Source organism: Schistocerca americana, chromosome 2 (genome assembly GCF_021461395.2).
Source record: "Schistocerca americana isolate TAMUIC-IGC-003095 chromosome 2, iqSchAmer2.1, whole genome shotgun sequence".
NCBI classification, from domain to species: Eukaryota; Metazoa; Arthropoda; class Insecta; order Orthoptera; family Acrididae; genus Schistocerca; species Schistocerca americana.
In genome coordinates this window covers 328,307,877-328,328,634 of record NC_060120.1, presented here as the reverse complement: position 1 = coordinate 328,328,634, position 20,758 = coordinate 328,307,877, and the positions used below count along the sequence as shown (strand labels likewise).

At 42.9% G+C, this 20,758-nt stretch overlaps 1 protein-coding gene across 1 annotated transcript in view; it reads left to right on the top strand.

Annotated features, from left to right (window-relative positions):
* The first annotated feature begins 463 nt into the window (after positions 1 to 463).
* LOC124595220 overlaps positions 464 to 20,758 on the top strand; it is a 41,035-nt gene continuing 20,740 nt past the window's right edge. Inside the window, exon 1 of the mRNA XM_047133864.1 lies at positions 464 to 543. Within this exon, the coding sequence (XP_046989820.1) occupies positions 517 to 543 (27 nt within the window). The 5' untranslated portion in view covers positions 464 to 516. The remainder of the gene's footprint in view (positions 544 to 20,758) is intronic.

The window sequence follows — 20,758 nt, the reverse complement described above, 5'->3', positions numbered from 1 at the left end:
TCGGTTAAATTTCGCGTCTGTAACACGTCATCTTCGTGGTGTAGCAATTTTAATGGCCAGTAGTGTAGCTGTTCCTTTATTTTATTCCTACTTTCATCCAGTGAAGTTTCGTCTGTGTCAGAGAGCGACTTATGGAGAGTTCCCCTGGTAAGATTTGAACAATGCTGCTTAGGGATGTGTGGTGACTGGAATGAGAGGCCTAACCAGTAATGCTGTACGTTTCGGGTCGCCTAGCCTTCCAGAAGTGTTGCGCGCGTTATGTAGCGCAGCTGCGGAGTACGTGACGGAAGGCAGCGAGCAGAGCAGGGTCTCAGGGTGACCGCCTCTGCCTCGGTCCGAGGTGTGCGCCCCCGAGCACGTGCTTCTGACCGGCGTGGTGGGGACTCGCGCATCGAGATTGGCCCGCGGCTGGGCTGCCGGCGCCGATAAAACGCGGCCTCCCGCGGCCGCACGGCGTTCACTCCCGAGGACGACGCCGCACGCGGCGCAGAAACCACCGCATCCACAACGCACACGATGGAGCGAGCGACGCGATACGTGCAGGTAGGCACCGGCGCTTCTTAGCCTCGGTCGTGACTGCAGCGTCTTCACGTGCCAACACAGTGCTGTGGGGATAGACGTAAATACTGCCAAGAGTCTTTCACATCTGCGTTAAAACTTCTGAACACTACTTTCGCCAGTATATGAGTTCACAGCAAATGTGTTGGTATATGTACAGTGGGGTTGGAAGCAAGCAATGCACAACATTTGCGATGATATGGACAGTTAAGAGTTATATCAACCGAAGTATAAGCCTGATGGGCAGTTTATAGGATCTGATCGTCACAGAAAAACATATGTTTTGATGGAAAAGACATTGAGCTTAGGAAAGCACTGTGGTCGCCCCCTGTTGCAACAAAATACCGGTGATCAAAAAGTCAGTATAAATTTGAAAACTTAATAAACCACGGAACAATGTAGATAGAGAGGTAAAAATTGACACACATGCTTGGAATGACATGGGGTTTTATTAGAACAAAAAAAAAACAAAAACACCTCATATTGCTAGATGCGTGAAAGATCTCTTGCGCGCGTCGTTTGGTGATGATTGTGTGCTCAGCCGCCACTTTCGTCATACTTGGCCTCCCAGGTCCCCAGACCTCAGTCCTTGCGATTATTGGCTTTGGGGTTACCTGAAGTCTCAAGTGTATCGTGATCGACCGACATCTCTAGGGATGCTGAAAGACAACATCCGACGCCAATGCCTCACCATAACTCCAGACATGCTTTACGGTGCTGTTCACAACATTATTCCTCGACTACAGCTATTGTTGAGTAATGATGGTGGATATATTGAGCATTTCCTGTAAAGAACATCATCTTTGCTTTGTCTTACTTTGTTATGCTAATTATTGCTATTCTGATCAGATGAAGCACCATCTGTCGGACATTTTTTGAACGTTTGTATATTTTTGGTTCTAATAAAACCCCATGTCATTCCAAGCATATGTGTCAATTTGTTTCTCTCTATCTACATTATTCGGTGATTTATTCAGTTTTCAAATTTATACTGACTTTTTGATCACCCGGTATTTATTATGTGCCTGATCTGAATTATAAAAATGTTTATTGTTACTGGTTTCAGTTTATTTTAAAAAAATCATGTATAGAGGCTAAAACTTGGAGAAATATAATTTCATTTTATTATTACTATTTCTGCATATCTTTCAGGACGCCATGTTCAATCAATCAAAATCGGTAATCACCAAAGAAATTGGCACTTGTTATCATTATATTCAAGAAATCTGTTCATTTATTTGCGCGTTTAAATATTGCGTATGCATTTGAAAATATTTATTTAGGTGATGTTGTGCGCCTCACAGAGCTTTCATCTATCACTGGTTTCACGATCTAGTATTCTGGTATTTCCTGAATTCCATTCTGTCAGTTTTCTTTGAGCTAAGCTTAATCATAAATATTATCCGAAAATTTCTAAATAAAAATTTCTGAATAAACATAGCACATGAATTAGCATCAAAGATAAAGTTGTGGAACGGATCTAAAAGAATTATGTCAGTCATCATGATCTCGAAAGAATCACAGATACCTATGTCTCTCCTTGCTCATCAGATAGTAAACAGGTAATATTTTCTTAACAATCTGTGGACAATTAAGAGACTACATTTTTTTTCTCTGCAGTGGACGTGGCAGCACGTGAAATACAAGTAGTATATGTTTGCAAGCACGCCAAACTTTTTTCTGCGCTGTGTACAAGAATAATTCGAAATAATACACGGTAGTTCTGGGGAGCGTCAGATACTGGTATTCAGAATTTAAGGGTTTAGGCAGCAAGAATGAAGACGAGGGAAGAAAATGCATCTGTTGAAAAAGTGATCTTCGACATGAAGACTGCATATGCCGTAAGGGTAAAGAAGGAGTGCCACGCTTAATGGGCAAGCCCGCTGTTGGCTACGAAGCTTCTTCATCTGAGGCAGAAGTTTCGTGAAATGACTGCCGGAGGGAGAGAGCTCCAAATTGCTGCAGCGATGCTGAACGCCTTATCGGTTGTTCAAAATATTTGGAATATGTATTTTAATAGATTATCGTGTATATTTGTAGAAACCAATGAAAAACTAACGAAGAGGGTTATTCATTCAGATAGATCTTGCAAATTAATGTGAAAGAATTCTACTTGAAAGTGACTGTCAATTTTGTGGACTTGTACGTTTTTCGCTTTCTTAAGATATAGATTCAATTTTAACCCACCGGTATACAATTTGTTTAGGCGTAGAGAACTGAAAAATGGTTAAAGAACAGAAAGAGAACTGATATAATAAATTTTAAGAAATATAAATGTTCGTAAAAATATTATAATAGCACTGTCTCTAATAAGTAACTGTCGATCCCACAAAAAAAAAAAAAAAAAAAAGAAAATGTTCCATAAGATGGGGCGAATGAGACTGGGAACGTCACGTAAAATTATTTACGCATACCCAACAAACGAATGGACTGGATTGCATATATTTCTAAAGTTTTGACCGATTCAGTCTCTTCGAACTACATTCGGGTTTGAGATGTTCTCTCTACTCTGTGTGTGTGTGTGTGTGTGTGTGTGTGTGTGTGTGTGTGTTTGTGTGTGTGTGTGTGTGTGTGTGTGTGTGTATGTGTGCGTGTATGTGTTTGTGTGTGTGTGCGTGTCTCACTATTCATGTTATACATTTTTGGATGTTGTAGAGGAGACTTGTAGATCAAATTTTACATAGGAACACATGTCCGGAAACGTCATCAACGACGCTACAGACTGTCAGAGTTATAGGCGTAGGCACCTGTAAATGTATGTATACACAGGGTGAGTCCATGGTGATGTTACAGAGTTTCTAGGATGATGGAAAAGGATAAATGCATCAATTTGAGATAAGGATTGTGGAATACATGTACTAGTACTGTTGTGACCTTTTGTAGGATAGGCATCTTTCAGATGTGGTGGTAAGGATCAAAACAGAAAAAGTGTAGTAAACTCTATCTTAAGAGCTATGAGCACTTGTCGAATAGAGGAGATTTGTTTCTCAGTACAGAAGATGAATAAGTATACAGGTATACAGTTTAGAGCTCACGTTCGCTGGATGTATTTTCCATATGTTTTTGTCCATGCTACCACCTCTGAATGTTGTCTACCCTACAATCTTAGCAATAACAATACCAGTACACGTATCTAATGACAGAGGTATCACAACGGTTTTCGCTTATAACATTCGAACAGTTCGTTTCCAGTGGTTTCCGAAGAGTAAACTTGATCTACAACTTCCTTCTTGATCTTCGAGTGTGTAACATGAATTGTGAAACACCCACTCTCTCTCTCTCTCTCACTCTTTCATGATTCAAATTTTTCAGGCATGCTGTGCGAGTGCAGAATTCATCCAATTTTTTTAGACAACAGCGGAACAGGTTTTATAAATATAATGTATGGCGTGTCACACACAGTGGAAAAGTGACATATGTCACTTCTGACAGTGATCTGCCTGTCGGCTAGGAACATCAATGTCGGCAGATCCCTTCAGTGACATTCCAAGAGAGGAGTCTACTTAGCAATACTGGGAATCTCTCCTCCCTCCCTCCGTCTCACTATCCTCAACAATACATTCCGCTTATTCTATACACACACTTAACACACAACACTCGCGTTTCGAGTAGAAATCTGCAAGTTGCTTGAAGAATAAAAAATTTCACTATTAGGGCCGTCCAGCCAGTAATGCTGTACGACTCTACTTACGAGAGTACTTGACGGTCTAATGCACATGTTTTAGACATAGGGCGTAGTTATACCTATGACTCGGGAAATGTAGCGTCCGTTGAGATACGGGAAAGGGGAATTCTGATCTCGAATGCAGTTTGAAGGACTGCAGTCATCGATACAGAAGCTACACAAACTTAATACTACACAAGATGAAACATCATAGTTGTCAAAATGCCGTTCGTTTTGTAAGGAAATGATTTACTTACTTATTTGGCGTAATGTTCGGTCCTAATATTTTTCGAAACTTGAATAAATAGCAACGCATTTTGACACAGGGGCCGTTCATTTGTAAGCCATACATTTATCTGCTGCTCTAAGTTTAAGCGGAAACGTATACTAATTAACATATTTTTATAACCTGAAAGAGAATGTATAATATCATATTTAAATAATTTTTAAAATTTTTTGATACCCAGAATGAAAGTAGTTAGGAACATCTAACTGTAAAATGGAACTCATACCATGGAACTCATACCATGAAAATCCAAATTAAACTACTTGCAACTTAGGACCAATGTCAGCCCATCAACTGACTATCGTTTGCGTAGTAGTCTCATAAAAAATGTACGCCTCCACAGCCAGGATATAAGACTTAAGGATCACAACACTTTAAATAAAAAATAAAGTAAAAACTGAAACAAACTGAAAGGACTCAAACCTCAACCAACCAAGGTTAAGATTTACAGGAACCTAATAGCGTAATTTGATAAATTTTGTTACTTACAAAGCTGCTAAAATGCAGATTATCCTTTATCATTTAAATGCAAGCAATAAATTTGGCATTCGTTGACCTAAGGGACTAAACCCTGACTTTCAGATGAAAAGGGCGGATATCGCCAGGACGGAAAAAACGAAAATATCTAGGCAGTGAAATGTAAGTGTACGGGGGGCATTCAGTAAGTAATGCAACTCATTTCTTTCTCGACCAGTTTCGGTTGAAAAACGAAGAATTTGTTGTAGGACATCGTGGAATAGTCCCTATAGTTTCATGAAGATCCAATAGGTGACGGTGCTACGTAGATTTCAAAACAGTGCTTGTAACGGAGGTGCGTTCCAAGCACAGTTTCTTTTGGCGGAAAATCATAGCATCGCAGATATTGATGGCCGCTTGCAGAATGTTTACGGAGACATGGCAGTGAACAAAAGCACGGTGAGTCGTTGAGCGAAGCGTCTGTTTTCATCGCAACAAGGTCGCACAAATCTGTCCCATCTCCTGCGTGCCGGCCGGCCGCAGACAGTTGTGCCTTCTGCTTTGTTGGAACGTGCGGACACTCTCATTCAAGGATATCGACGGGTCACACAATCAGTCACCTCGTTGCACCACTGGGCGTCTCTGTTGATAGTACTGACACACTCGTCCACCAGTTGGTTTACTCAAGGGAGTGTGCCCCCTGGGTTCCTCGCCACCTAGCCGAAGACCATAGAGCACCTCCCGACTTCGATCTGCGTGCACCAGTGAAGGATACAGTCCGTGAGAAGCCCTATGTGAATGATGGGGAGGTTATTGATGCCGCATGACGTTGGCTCCATACAAGCATACAAGCCCTCCCAGTAAGGATGCGTAAGGCCATAACTTGGAACGGAGATTATGTTGAAAAGCAAGGTTTTGTAGCCTTTGGGGAATAATATCGGGTATTGGAATCCCGTATAAAAATAATCTGCTTTCAGGAAAAAAAGTGTTGCATTATTTCTTGAACGCCTCTCGTATTTGAAAGATAGCAAAACAAGGAAAGGAATTCAGTTAAGAAATATTTACTGTGTCGGATCTCATGAAATGTAAAATCTTCAAATTCAAAGCAGAGAAACGTGATGATTAGGAATGCAAAGTATGACTCGTCTGAAACAAGACTGTATGGCGAGCCATATAAAGAAAAGTAAGCGCCAAGGAAAGGCTATTACAAAGTTCCATTTACAATGGTAATGAAAAGCAAAATGGTTTGTAATTTGGCAGCCGCGATCAGAAGCACAGATATATCATCTACACTTATATCCTATAAGCCGTCTTAAGGTTTGTGCTGGAGGATGCTTCGTGTACCACCACCATTTCCTCCCTTCCGTGAGTGTTACGCATAGGAAATGACAGTTGGTCTGAATGTGAATGTCTCTAGTTTTATCACCGCGGATATTTAATGAGATGCATGTGGGAGAAAGTAATATTTTGTCTGATTCGTCTTGGAATGTGCGTCTGCCTTATGAGTGCCATGAGTGACCTTGCGAGGCTCTCGCGCTCACAAAACGAACTACAGGCGAAACGCGCCATCCTTCTTTGTTATCTGACATATCTACTCCGTTAATCTCACCTTGTATGGGTCCCACACTGACGAGCAATACACAAGAATCGGTCGAAGGAGGGTCTACACAGGAAAGGTATCTGCAGATAATGTAACTAATAATAAAACGGTAAAACCATCGCCGTGCGGGATTAGCCGAGCAGTCTATGGCGCTGCAGTCATGGACTGTGCGGCTGGTCCCGGCGGAGGTTCGAGTCCTCCCTCGGGCATGGGTGTGTGTGTTTGTCCTTAGGATAATTTAGGTTAAGTAGTGTGTAAGCTTAGGGACTGATGACCTTAGCAGTTAAGTCCCATAAGATTTCACACACATTTGAACATTTTTGTAAAACCATCGCGTCTGTCTATCTGTTTGAACGCGCTAATCACCAAAACTACTAAACGAATTTTCGTGGGATATTCACAGGTAACTTGATCCTAGCCTAGGGCAACATATAGACTTTATTTCATCCAAATCAGATCACGGAAAAAACAGATCTGTCTGTTTGTTTGTCTGTTAGAACACGCTAATCTCCAAAACTGCAAGACAAATTTTCGTGGGGTTTCCATAGCTTAGCTTGGAACAAAACAAAGGCTTTATTTCATCAAAACCAGAAGACAGAAAAAAAGATATCGTAAATAAAATTGTACCTAAAATCGTTTCCTCTTCTTAATAGTTTGGAAGTTTGATCACCACAGCATAGTACACCAGAGAACCAACAGATTGGGCATTTAGTTTCGTAGTACAGAAAAGAACCAATAGATGACGTTATAAGTGTTTTTTACGTCAGTGACAGACGTTTTTTCGGAACTTTACGTCGATGACAGAATTAAAATGTTATTAGTGTTTTTAACTCACCAAGCCAGCCGCATCAGTTTGGAGCCGCGTGACCGCTACGGTCGCAGGTTCGAATCCTGCCTCGGGCATGGATGTGTGTGATGTCCTTAGGTTAGTTAGGTTTAAGTAGTTCTAAGTTCTAGGGGACTGATGACCTCAGAAGTTAAGTCCCATAGTGCTCAGAGCCATTTGAACCACTATAACTCACCAACAGATGTTTTTTTTCGGAAGTTTACGTCAGCGACTGGATTAAGGACCACAATCTTATCTTTATGAATAAAAACAAATAGGGAATTTTCTTGGCTAGGATATACGAATTTACTGATTTCGGTTTGTATGTTAAAAGCTGAACGACATTGCTTTGTTTGTTTCGATAGATTTTATTTATATTTTTTGCTACAAAAACGAATTTATCAAAACTGCTTTGTGGTCTGGGTGCCTACTCATTACATCTTCATTTCGTTTTGTTTATGAATAAAATTCCCTAGAAAATGGTTGTGTCTTGCTGAATACACCAGAACAGCTAAAAGACTAAGGACTATGCGGTCTCAATAATCTAATAAAGATTGTGAAGCGAGACTTACTGTGGCTCAAGACCCTCAGGCTTTAACTCCTTCTGAAAGCAAGGCTTGATCTACCTCTGATCAAGAGCGTCTCGCTCCTCAGAACGTTTCGCTGACTTACTTCTCTCCAACGTAACATCTTAGAAACGGAAATTTTGATGGGAAGTGGCACAGGCGTGTGAGTTCTTACGCTCCGAATCCCTCTTATCCCCAACAGTTTACCGTTTCACTTTAAACCTGTACAATTCCCCGTGAGCTTATGTTATGCCATTACCACAAACAATACACAAGGTCAGACGTTGGGTCTTGCAGGCGTGGTCTTTAGTGTCAGTCACTCTTCGCATGGTCGACTCTCTGTGGCTTTCTCCCACGTTAGTGAAGGAAAGAAGCTCTTTGTTCATGTCCCCAATCATACTAAGAAAGGAAGCTTTATAAGTCAAAAACAAATTCTACGTTTACGAAGTCTCGAGCTCGGATATAAATAAACGCCCAGACAACGCCAGGTTTCTAAGCTATTGGTTGAATAAATAGACTGGCGTGATACAAGCGGCAGTCAAAAGTAATCGCCACATAACTGTTGATACATTTATCCCATTGTGAAACAAGACGGTCAGGGCCTTCATGAAAAAATGCTTGTTGTTGCCTATGGAACCATGATTGTATCCAGGCAAGCAGCTCTCCGTCTGAACCAAATCGACGGTCACGAATGTTTTTCTTCGGGTCCCTCAGGTTGCCATGGTTGTTCCGAGTACGCTGTAGAAGTTTCGCCTACACTTCCTTCATACAGTCCGTCTCTCCATGCGATTTTTATATTTTTAGAGTCCTGAAGAAAGACATTCATGGTCGTCGATTGGCTTCAGACGAAGAGGTGTAAGCCTGGTTGCAATCAGAGTTCCGTAGTCAACCACAAATGTTTGTCCCTGAAGGCACTGACCATATTGTCTCGCAGTGGGTTGAATGTATTAACAGTTATATGGGGATTACTTTTGAAATAATAAACAGTTTACCTACTTTTTCCATTTGGCTCATTTTCATTTCTCTGCCCCTTACAGTTATGGTGTACTAATTAGGAAAGATGACTTACGTGAAAATGCATTCCGTCGTTCACCACTTGAGAAGGAAGACAAGAGATATTGTGAAATCATATTGCTTTAAGATTCCCGTTGTGACAGATTAATAGACCTGCGTGTATTTCGCTGACATCCGTGTAAACTATGTTCGTGATTGCGTCATTCAGCCGCTTCCAGTCCGCGCTAGAACACTGACTGCCTATATAACTAAGGCAGCCAAAATTACATAATTCTGGTGCTGCAGGGAGATAGCCAGTTTCTTTACATAATCTCACCACAGTTCGGAGGAACGGGCGGTTACGTAAAAATGACACAGCGCCGATTAGTGGCTAGGAAGTGCGTTCCGCTCTCCACGCAGCGCGTCCGGATAACCCCCAGCCGTTCGGAGATTAACGGTTCATCAGCTGGAGGCGGCGGGCGAGTATTTTTAACCGGTCGGCAGCTGTTTTAACGACCTAACGTCACGATGACGTAGGGTAATCTAAGGAAAAAATGGCTCTTGGCCTCGGATAGGAGTGTAGATTATGCAAATCAGTGTCAAGTTCATGAAAGACATTTTCATTGTACCACAAAACTAAATGGTCTTTCCTCTATTTATGTTTAAATATTTGATTACAATCTTGTCGGGTATTTACACGTTCTACTCCGTACGACTTCGACGTATTCTGCCTATCCAAGCAGCACGGGTAACCGCACGGTCTTGGGCGCCTTGCCACGGTTCGCGCGGCTCTCTCCGTCGGAGGTTCGAGTTATCCCTGGTACATGTGTGTGTGTGTGTGTGTGTGTGTGTGTGTGTGTTGTCCTTATCGTAAGTTAGTTTGAGTTAGATTAAGTAGTGTGTAAGCTTAGGGACCAATGATCTCAGCAGTTTGGTCCCATTACCACAAAAAATGGTTCAAATGGCTCTGAGCACTATGGGACTTAATTTCTGAGGGCATCAGTCCCCTAGAACTTAGAACTACCTACACCTAACTAACCTAAGGACTTCACACACATCCATGCCCGAGGCAGGATTCGAACCTGCGACCGTAGCGATCGCACGGTTCCAGACTGTAGCGCCTAATTACCACAAATTTTCAAGTTTTTCTACCAATCCAATCTAATATGGATACCACCTTTTCGAGCAATACCTGCAGATACGTTGAAAATCGTTTCGCAAACAGTCTCTCTTAAATATTAACGCCGTCCGTTGTGGCCGAGCGGTTCTAGGCGCTTCAGTCTGGGACAGCGCGACCGCTACGGTCGCAGGTTAGAATCCTTCCTTGGGCATGGACGTGTGTGATGTCCTTAGGTTAGTTAGGTTTAAGTAGTTAAGTCCCATAGTGCTCAGAGCCATTTGAATCATTTTTTGTCCCTCAGACGCTGGAAAAGTCTGCCGAACAGCTTATCAGAGGGCACTCCGCACTGTGGATATTTTTGAGCGTAGGGTAGCACGGGCTCGCAGGTTACGTCCGTTTGTTAAACATTAGTGGAATATCGTATCCGTCATTTTACTTGTCGAGTACTAGGCTTCCATTGCTAACAAGTGGTGGAAGGTAAATGTACTACACCATTTGTACAACGCAATAACAGTAAACACATAAGTAAATCCGAGTTTGGAAGAAGGGGAAACACTATCGTATGTAACCAGGGCTGACAGCACACAAACACGACGAAAACTATAGTAGCCTACAACACGATTCGAACCACACAACTGACCGCTGATCACCTAAAGATAGAGTACTGTGAGTAAGACATCATAATACCCTGCCGACACATTGACGGAGCGCCAATGCAACGACTGTGCTAATATCTGTATCCAACTGTCAAAAATGGCTCTGAGCACTATGGGACTTAACATCTATGGTCATCAGTCCCCTAGAACTTAGAACTACTTAAACCTAACTAACCTAAGGACATCACACAACACCCAGTCATCACGAGGCAGAGAAAATCCCTGACCCCGCCGGGAATCGAACCCGGGATATCCAAGTGCCGCGCAGTTATTTCTATAAACATGTGTTTATATCCGAAAGTATCCGCTTTCGGACCCATGTTTATTGGACTTCTTATACTTGTTTCGATGAGTACTACCACCTCTCAGAGTATTCGACACTGTCTTTTAAAATCCTATATAATAGTATACATCAGTATGATTGACACTCTGATGTAGTAGGAGTAATCCAACGAACTGCAGGCCTATATCATTGACGTCGGTTTGCAGTAGGGTTTTGGAGCATATACTGTATTCAAACATTATGAATCACCTCGAAGGGAACGATCTATTGATACGTAATCAGCATGGTTTCAGAAAACATCGTTCTTATGCAACGAAGCTAGCTCTTTATTCGCACGAAGTAATGGCCGCTATCGACAGGGGATCTCAAGTTGATTCCGTATTTCTAGATTTCCGGAAAGCTTTTGACACCGTTCCTCACAAGCGACTTCTAATCAAGCTGCGGGCCTATGGGGATCGTCTCAGTTGTGCGACTGGATTCGTGATTTCCTGTCAGGAAGGTCGCAGTTCGTAGTAATAGACGGCAAATCATCGAGTAAAACTGAAGTGATATCAGGTGTTCCCCAGGGAAGCGTCCTCGTACCTCTGCTGTTCCTCATCTATATAAATGACCTGGGTGACAATCTGAGCAGTTCTCTTAGGTTGTTCGCAGATGATGCTGTAATTTACCGTCTAGTAAGGGCATCCGAAGACCAGTATCAGTTGCAAAGCGATTTAGTAAAGAGTGCTGTATGGTGTGGCAGGTGGCAGTTGACGCTAAATAACGAAAAGTGTGAGGTGATCCACATGAGTTCCAAAAGAAATCCGTTGGAATTCGATTACTCGATAAATAGTACAATTCGCAAGGCTGTCAATTCAGCTAAGTACCTGGGTGTTCAAATTACGAACAACTTCAGTTGGAAAGACCACATAGATAATATTGTGGGGAAGGCGAGCCAAAGTTTGCGTTTCATTGGCAGGACACTTAGAAGTCCACTAAAGAGACAGCTTACACTACACTCGTTCGTCCTCTGTTAGAATATTGCTATGCGGTGTGGGATCCTTACCAGGTGGGATTGACGGAGGACATCGAAAGGGTGCAAAAAAGGGCAGCTCGTTTTGTATTATCACGTAATAGGGGAGAGAGTGTGGCAGATATGATACGCGAGTTGGAATGAAAGTCATTAAAGCAAAGACGTTTTTCGTCGCGGCGATATCTATTTACGAGATTTCAGTCACCAACTTTCTCTTCCGAATGCGAAAACATATTGTTGAGCCCAACCTACATAGGTAGGAATGATCTTCAAAATAAAATAAGAGAAATCAGAGCTCGAACATAAAGGTTTAGGTGTTCGTTTTTCCCGCGCGCTGTTCGGGAATGGAATGGTAGAGAGATAGTATAATTGTGGTTCGATGAACCCTCTGCCAAGCACTTAAATGTGAATTGCAGAGTAATCAAGTAGATGTAGATGTAGATCTAGATGTAATACTGGGTGGACAAAATAGAACTGGTCTCAAAAATATTTACTGTAGGATTGGCGTGGGATTAACCCTTCTTAACGAACTTCATTGCAGTTAAAGACGATGCAGCGTTTGACTCGACTTATTAAACGGTGAGATAAGCGTAGCAGATCTGTCTGCGGGTCAGCAGCAACAGCGTTTTCAGCGTCCTGTTGTGTATGAGGATTATTTGAGTATATCTCACCCGTCAGTTGGAACCACAGGTAAAAATGTCTGGGAGAGAGCTCAGGTAGTCGAGGTGACTAGGACACTGGACTACTTTTGCCAAGTGTCCTCTCCTCACCCAAAAACCTCATGCAGTTGTGATAAGGTTGTCATTGCGATGTATGCTCTTGCTCCGGCTTGCTGCGTGTTGCCCGCATCTCGTGGTCGTGCGGTAGCGTTCTCGCTTCCCACGCCCGGGTTCCCGAGTTCGATTCCCGGCGGGGTCAGAGATTTTCTCTACCTCGTGATGGCTGGGTGTTGTGTGATATCCTTAGGTTAGTTAGGTTTAAGTAGTTCTAAGTTCTAGGGGACTGATGACAATAGATGTTAAGTCCCATAGTGCTCAGAGCCATTTGAACCATTTTTTGCTGTGTGTTGACTGACATATAGGTTAAACAGTTTCTGGATATATCGATAGTGTGAACAGTTTGATGAAAGAATCGTCTTACGATGCGGATACCAGATATTGCGCGCCAAATACCAACTACACTACTGGCCATTAAAATTGCTACACCACGAAGATGCCATGCTACAGACGCGAAATTTAACCGACACGAAGAAGATGCTGTGATATGCAAATGATTAGCTTTTCAGAGCATTCACTCAAGGTTGGTGCCGGTGGCGATACCTACAACGTGCTGACATCAGGAAGGTTTCCAACCGATTTCTCATACACAAAGAGCAGTTGACCGGCGTTGCCTGGTGAAACGTTGTTGTGATGCCTCGTGTAAGGAGGAGAAATGCGTACCATCACGTTTCTGACTCTGATAAAGGTCGGATTGTAGCCTATTTCGACTGCGGTTTATCGTATCGCGATATTGCTGCTCGCGTTTGTCGAGATCCAATGACTGTTAGCAGAATATGGAATCGGTGGCTTCAGGAGGGTAATACGGAACGCCGTGCTGGATCCCAACGGCCTCGTATCACTATCAGTCGAGATGACAGGCATCTTGTCCGCATGGCTGTAACAGATCGAACAGCCACGTCTCGATCCCTGAGTCAACAGATGGGGACGTTTGCAAGACAACAACCATCTGCACGAACAGTTCGACGACGTTGCAGCAGCATGGACTATCAGCTCGGAGACCATGGCTGCGGTTACCCTTCACGCTTCATCACAGACAGGAGCGCCTGCGATGGTGTACTCAACGACGAACCTGGGTGCACGATTGGCAAAACGTCATTTTTCCGTGTTTGGCGACATCGCGGTGAAAGCACATTGGGAGCGTATATACGTCATCGCCATACTGGCGTATCACCCGGCGTGATGGTATGGGGTGCCATTGGTTAAACGTCTCGGTCACCTCTTGTTCGCATCGACGGCACTTTGAACAGTGGACGTTACATTTCAGATGTGTTACGACCCGTGGCTCTACCCTTCATTCGATCCATGTGAGACCCTACATTTCAGCAGGATAATGCACGACCGCATGTTGCAGGTCCTGTACGGGCCTTTCTGGATACAGAAAATGTTCGACTGCTGCCCTGGCCAGCACATTCTCCAGATCTCTCACCAATTGAAAACGTCTGGTCAATGGTGGCCGAGCAACTGGCTCGTCACAATACGTCAGTCGCTACTCTTGATGAACTGTGGTGTCGTGTTGAAGCCGCATGGGCAGCTGTACCTGTACACGCCATCAAAGCTCTGTTCGACTCAATGCCCAGGCGTATCAAGGCCGTTATTACGGCCAGATGTGGTTGTTCTGGGTACTGATTTCTCAGGATCTATGCACCCAAATTGAGTGAAAATGTAATCACATGTCAGTTCTAGTAAAATATATTTCTCCAATGAATACTCGTTTATCATCTGCATTTCTTCTTGGTGTAACAATTTTAATTGCCAGTAGTGTATGACATTCCGCAACGGCTCTTCGAAGTACTGACGGGGATTTTCTGACGCATAGTGTATCATGTTCTATGAGTTCACATACGATGACAGGATGAACCAGGCTTCCCCTGAAGCAATGAAATACCAATAATCCAAAAGCCCTGATTCCGTTACACTCGGAAACCACCGGCAGAACTCAACAAGCTTTATCCGATGCCGAACAATATATTTACAAGCATTCAGATGCTAGCCCTTTTTGATAATGTTTCGACGTGACAATCCCTTAATTCCCATTTACACAGGTAAACGGCGTTGAGATGTCGTCGGACTCTGTTCCAGGCTCTCCTTCACTCCAGTATTGTTTTCTGATGTTTGAACTCTGTTCAGATAGTTACGGCTGTAATTCGCTACAGAGCCCGTTTCGCGTTTTGGCACTAATTTTTGCATTGATGACTTATTTGGATGTGCGGAAAAAACATCCCAGTTTTAAATTCTTGTGCAAACGGTTCTCACACGTCTTCCACGAAATAGGTTTTGCATAACACTCGACAATGAATACGCGCTGTTTTATCACGAGCACCATTTTGTGTTACATTCAGCTAGCCACTAAACACGTCTGCTCCTCTCACTCACTCAAACGTAACGACATAGAGAAGAACTCGGAGAAGAGCTTTCGGGAGACGCGCATTCGCAGACGTGTTACAGCAACCGGTCGGGACATCGCGATCACGGTTGCCGGCATTTTCTCTGCTGTGGAGTTCTCCTACTCATTAACAAGGGTCAATACCGCGTCAGTGCTATAAACATTTTCCAGGTCAGTTGTACGAGGGCCGTTCAGAAAGTAACCTCCGGTTGATTTAAAAAAATACACCAAGTTAAATAAGAATATTTTAATATATACATCTTACAACTACATCTTTGCACTATTTTTCTACATAGTCTCCATAGCGATTGAGGCACTTATCGTATCTCTTCACAAGCTTTGAAATTCCTTCTGCATAAAAATCACCCGCTTGTGCCTGGAGCCAGCCTGTGACCGCATCTTTGAGCTCTTCGTCGTCATCAAACCGCTGTGACCCGAGCCATTTCTTCAAATGCATGAAGAGGTGATAATCACTTGGCGCCAGGTCTGGGCTGTAAGGTGGATGGTTCATAACGTCCCACTTGAAGGACTCAAGAAGGGCCGTTGTTCTGCGAGCAGAGTGAGGACGGGCGTTATCGTGCAAAAAAACGATACCGGAAGTCAGCATACCACGGCGTTTGTTCTGTATAGCCCGTCGTAACTTTTTTATTGTTTCACAGTACACGTCTTGATTAATGGTCGTACCACGTTCCATGAATTCAACCAACAACACCCCTTTGGCATCCCAAAACACCGTTGCCATCAGTTTTCTGGCAGAAAAATCTTGCGAGGCTTTTCTTGGTTTGGTAGGCGAATTTGAATGTGCCCACATCTTTGATTGTTCTTTTGTCTCAGGGTTCACGTACTTAATCCAGGTTTCGTCACCGGTCACGATTCTGTTTAACAATGGTTCTCCTTCGTCCTCATAACGTGACAGAAAGTCTAATGCAGAGGCCATTCTTTGAGTTTTGTGGTGGTCGGTAAGAATTTTGGGCACCCATCGTGCACAGAACTTACGGTAACCCAATCTTGCTGTCACTATCTCGTACAAGAGAGTCTTAGAAATCTGTGGAAAACCAGTAGACAACTCCGACATTGAGAAACGTCGATTTTCACGAACTTTTGCATCAACTGTCTGAACGAGTTCGTCAGTCACCAATGATGGTCTACCACTCCTCTCTTCATCATGAACGTTTTCTCGTCCACTTTTAAATAAACGTACCCATTCACGGACAACTCCTTCACTCATAACTCTTGGTCCGTACACGGCACGAAGCTCACGATGAATAGCTGCTGCAGAATATCCTTTGGCTGTAAAAAACCTTATGACAGCACGCACTTCACATTTGGCGGGGTTTTCTATTGCAGCACACATTTCAAACTGCCACAAAAACTAAACTAGCGCAGGTACGACGTTCACTCGACCACGGCTTGATGCCGACTGACCTGTTGAGTGCGTGAACGCACAGATGGCGTCGCTACTCCCCCCACAACCCGCACCGTGACCAATCGGAGGTTACTTTCTGAACCATGTATAAGTATATGGTTCACATTTTCATTTCTGCAGTCGAGACAGTTGAAAATGAACGCGGAGTCTTTACAGTAAATATGAATTACTTTCAGCGTAGCCACAGTTATTCAGAATAACGGCGATGTTTCTCGATTGTATGAAAGTTTAATATCTGCAGAGACAGGTTTAAGGTATTTGTCTGCCGATAACACGTCTTGGATATTGAATTGTATTGAATAAATTATATTTTGTATTGAATAAATTATATTTTTTGTTCCTGCCACATGAGTCAACAACTCTAATTTTATGCAAGAATCTACTCACCATTATCACAGCATATGAATAGGTTTGCCGACCACTCACGATTTATGTTGTTCGAGGTAGATGAATATACCAAATCATCGATCGACAGCGATAACACTGACGATACATATGACAATAATAATAACTGTTACGAGAAAAATTATTGCGACGAGAATGATTATTACTGTAGTTGCTGTGATCCTTAGGTCCACGACCGATTTCTTGCAACTGTCTACGCTATTCTTTTCTTGGGAAATCTCTTCATCTTTGCATAACTTCTGCGACATATGTCCATTTGAACGTGCTTATTTTAGTGAAGTCTTGGTCTCCCTCTACAATTTTTATTCTCTACATTTCCCTACGTTATTAAATTGGCATCCTTGATGTCTTAGGATGTGTTTTACCAAGCGATCCCAACTGGCCAAACGGAAATCCATCATGAGGCACCTTTCAGATTCCACCAGGTTCTGATAGTTCTGTCACACACGGGTGCGTTTTATCTCTACAGGACCGTTCCCGATCCCAGAAAGTGCACCAACGTTCGAAGAACGCCCATACTTTGTATAGGTGGATGAAGCTAGACGCCTGCAAATACAGGTCTGTATGTGTGGGCCTACGGTGAAGGAAATACCCCATTATCCATCCATTTTCCATCTGGCGAAGATGTCCAGAAATGGCAGACAGCCGCCCTTCTTCAATTCCATCGTAAATTTGATATTCTCATGGATAGAATTCAGACCCTGCAACAAGCATGATAGTTCTTCTTCACCGTGGGGCAACACTACAAAAGTACCATCCAAAGTATCATCCACATATTGCCAGAAGACTTTTGGCTCTGCCCTCTCCTCAAAGTTTTCCATAAAAATGTTTACTACCTGAGGGAGAGAAGGCTACCCATGGCAACACCGTCAATTTGCTCAAAATATTCTCTGTTGAATAAAAAATAAGTTGAAGACGGAAATCGGATGGATCATTGGGATATTCAGTCTATCGTAAGCCCACACATGCAGACTTGTATTTGCAGACGTCTATCTGCCTCTGCCCAACACAAACTATGGGCGTCCCTCGAACGTTGGTGCACCAGGTATGTGCTGTATCTGATAGAGACAGCCTTGCAAATGAGCTGGAACACCTACAATCAGTGTCCAAAAGTAATGGATAATCTTCACATCAGATCAGATGGTTCAAATGGCTCTGAGCAAAATGTGACTTAACTTTTGAGGTCATCAGTCGCCTAGAACTTAGAACTAATTAAACCTAACCAACCCAAGAACATCACACACATCCATGCCCGAGGCAGGATTCGAACCTGCGACCGCAGCGGTCGCTCGGTTCCAGACTGTAGCGCCTAGAACCGCACGGCCACTCCGACAGGCCACATCAGATCACACAGCTTTAAGAAAGAAGAAACGTGACCACCCACAAGAGCAGGAGAAGGAGCGGTTGAAGTCCAGGGCATCCTTCCAGTACGTCGGCAATATTTCGTCGAAATTCGGCAGAATCTGAAGAAAACAACATGTCAAAGACTTGTGCTCTTCTCTGTTCGGCAAAGGGCGATCTGGGATTGCGGAAGGTAGGACTCAATAGAATACCATGTCAGTGTGGCAAACCCTACATTTGACAGACGACGCCCAAAGTGCGTGAAGGATGCGTTGAACATGATCGCCACACTCGCCTTCGTAGCCCAGTAACTCAGCCATAGCCGAACTTTGTATCTCCACAGTACATTCCATGGATTACTCTTCCACGGAAATCTTGGCCTCGACGAGATCCTTCTAGGATTCAGTTTTAAGGAATCGGTGGAAATACGTTTAGCGTAAGATCTCATTAATCGTGATGGCAGCTTTCAAATGGATAAGGTGTGCGACCTGGTGATATCTGTAATTTCTCCTGTAAGAAAACATTTTATAACATATGGCACATCTAGCGGTATTTATTTTTATTCATTTTGACATCTGAATTTTAACTCCGCGAATGCGCATTCCAACAGAGAGCGTGCATATAGTATCTCATTACGCATGCTCCTGCGCGCCATGTTGTTGTTGTTGTGGTCTTCAGTCCTGAGACTGGTTTGATGCAGCTCTCCATGCTACTCTATCCTGTGCAAGCTTCATCTCCCAGTACCTACTGCACCCTACATCCTTCTGAATCTGCTTAGTGTATTCATCTCTTGGTCTCCCTCTACGATTTTTACCCTCCACGCTGCCCACCAATACTAAATTGATGTTCCCTTGATGCCTCAGAACATGTCCTACCAACCGATCCCTTCTTCTGGTCAAGTTATGCCACAAACTCCTTTTCTCCCCAATTCTATTCAATTCCTCCTCATTAGTTACGTGATCTACCCATATACTCTTCAGCATTCTTCAGTAGCACCACATTTCGAAAGCTTCTATTCTGGTCTAGACTATTTATCGTCCATGTTTCACTTCCATACATGGCTACACTCCATACAAATACTTTCAGAAATGACTTCCTGACACTTAAATCAACACTCGATGTTAACAAATTTTTCTTCTTCAGAAACGCTCTCCTTGCCATTCCCAGTCTACATTTTATATCCTCTCCACTTCGATCATCATCAGTTATTTTGCTCCCCAAATAGCAAAACTCCTTTACTATTTTAAGTGTTTCGTTTCCTAATCTAATTCCCTCAGCATCACCCGACTAAATTCGACTACATTCGATTATCCTGCGCCCCATAAATGGAGCAATATTTGACGACGGCATGTAATTCGACAGAGGTCGCTCATGTAACGGCTGTCTTTGTGCGCGCGACTTGAACTAGCAACCTCAGTGCAAAACAATAACCTGAAGATGGGTGAATGGTTGTCAGCCGATACATTGTGGCAGGAAGTCGATGTCATCTGACTGCAATCCGAAAGGTCATGGAATACTCTTTACGCCAGGAAAATTTCAATAATCACAAACAAAACTAATGCATTCTGGTGGCCATTCTACTTCTCCCCGATGATTTCCATTCTAATCATTTACATACACGCTGATGATGTATGTGTGTACGAAGTTACACTGACAACTGACCAGGTCTCCTGGGCGCTTCACTTCTGTTTATCTGGTAGTGTATTACGGAGACGCCCGTAATGGCTGACTCAGCTTAAACGTGGGCGCCTGACAGTTAGATTAGCCTCAGCACTCGCAAGCTTGCCAGGCGGCAGGCTCAGTCTGAAGACGAACACATCCTCCTCAGAAACATCGCCAGTTATTTCTTTTAGTGTACCACCTACAGACAGACTGCCGAACTAAATGTTTACTGGACATTATTTGTGTTAAATATTCAGTACCCTGCCATCTATAATTTTTAAATTGCTTTGCTGGTTACGCATACATAACACGTTGATTATTCTCCCTTCTCCTGTCTAAAGCACTTAGACACTCGATTCTCTTTCAATATGCAATAATAAACAGTCCAAACGAAATAAGAGGAAGCAGAAACACTCATCTAATTCAATATGACGATTTAAATAGCGGAAGAAAGCTGTAAACAAACATCAACGACTGCTGAGTTTTGAATAAGACGAGGTTTTTGGAATGGAGATAATAAATTCGGAAAAAATTTTTAGGTAAAATTTAGATGAAAGAACTTAATTATCAAATCTTTATAGTATGTACGTTATTTTCTTAAGTATAGTATACGGTTCTAATCTCTACACTAATAATAAAACACAAAATGAATAAATTACATAGTCTCAAACGTGTTTAATTAAAAATAAACCGAAGTAAACTAATAATGAAGTCTTGATCCGTGGTGTTCTTGGTTTAATTT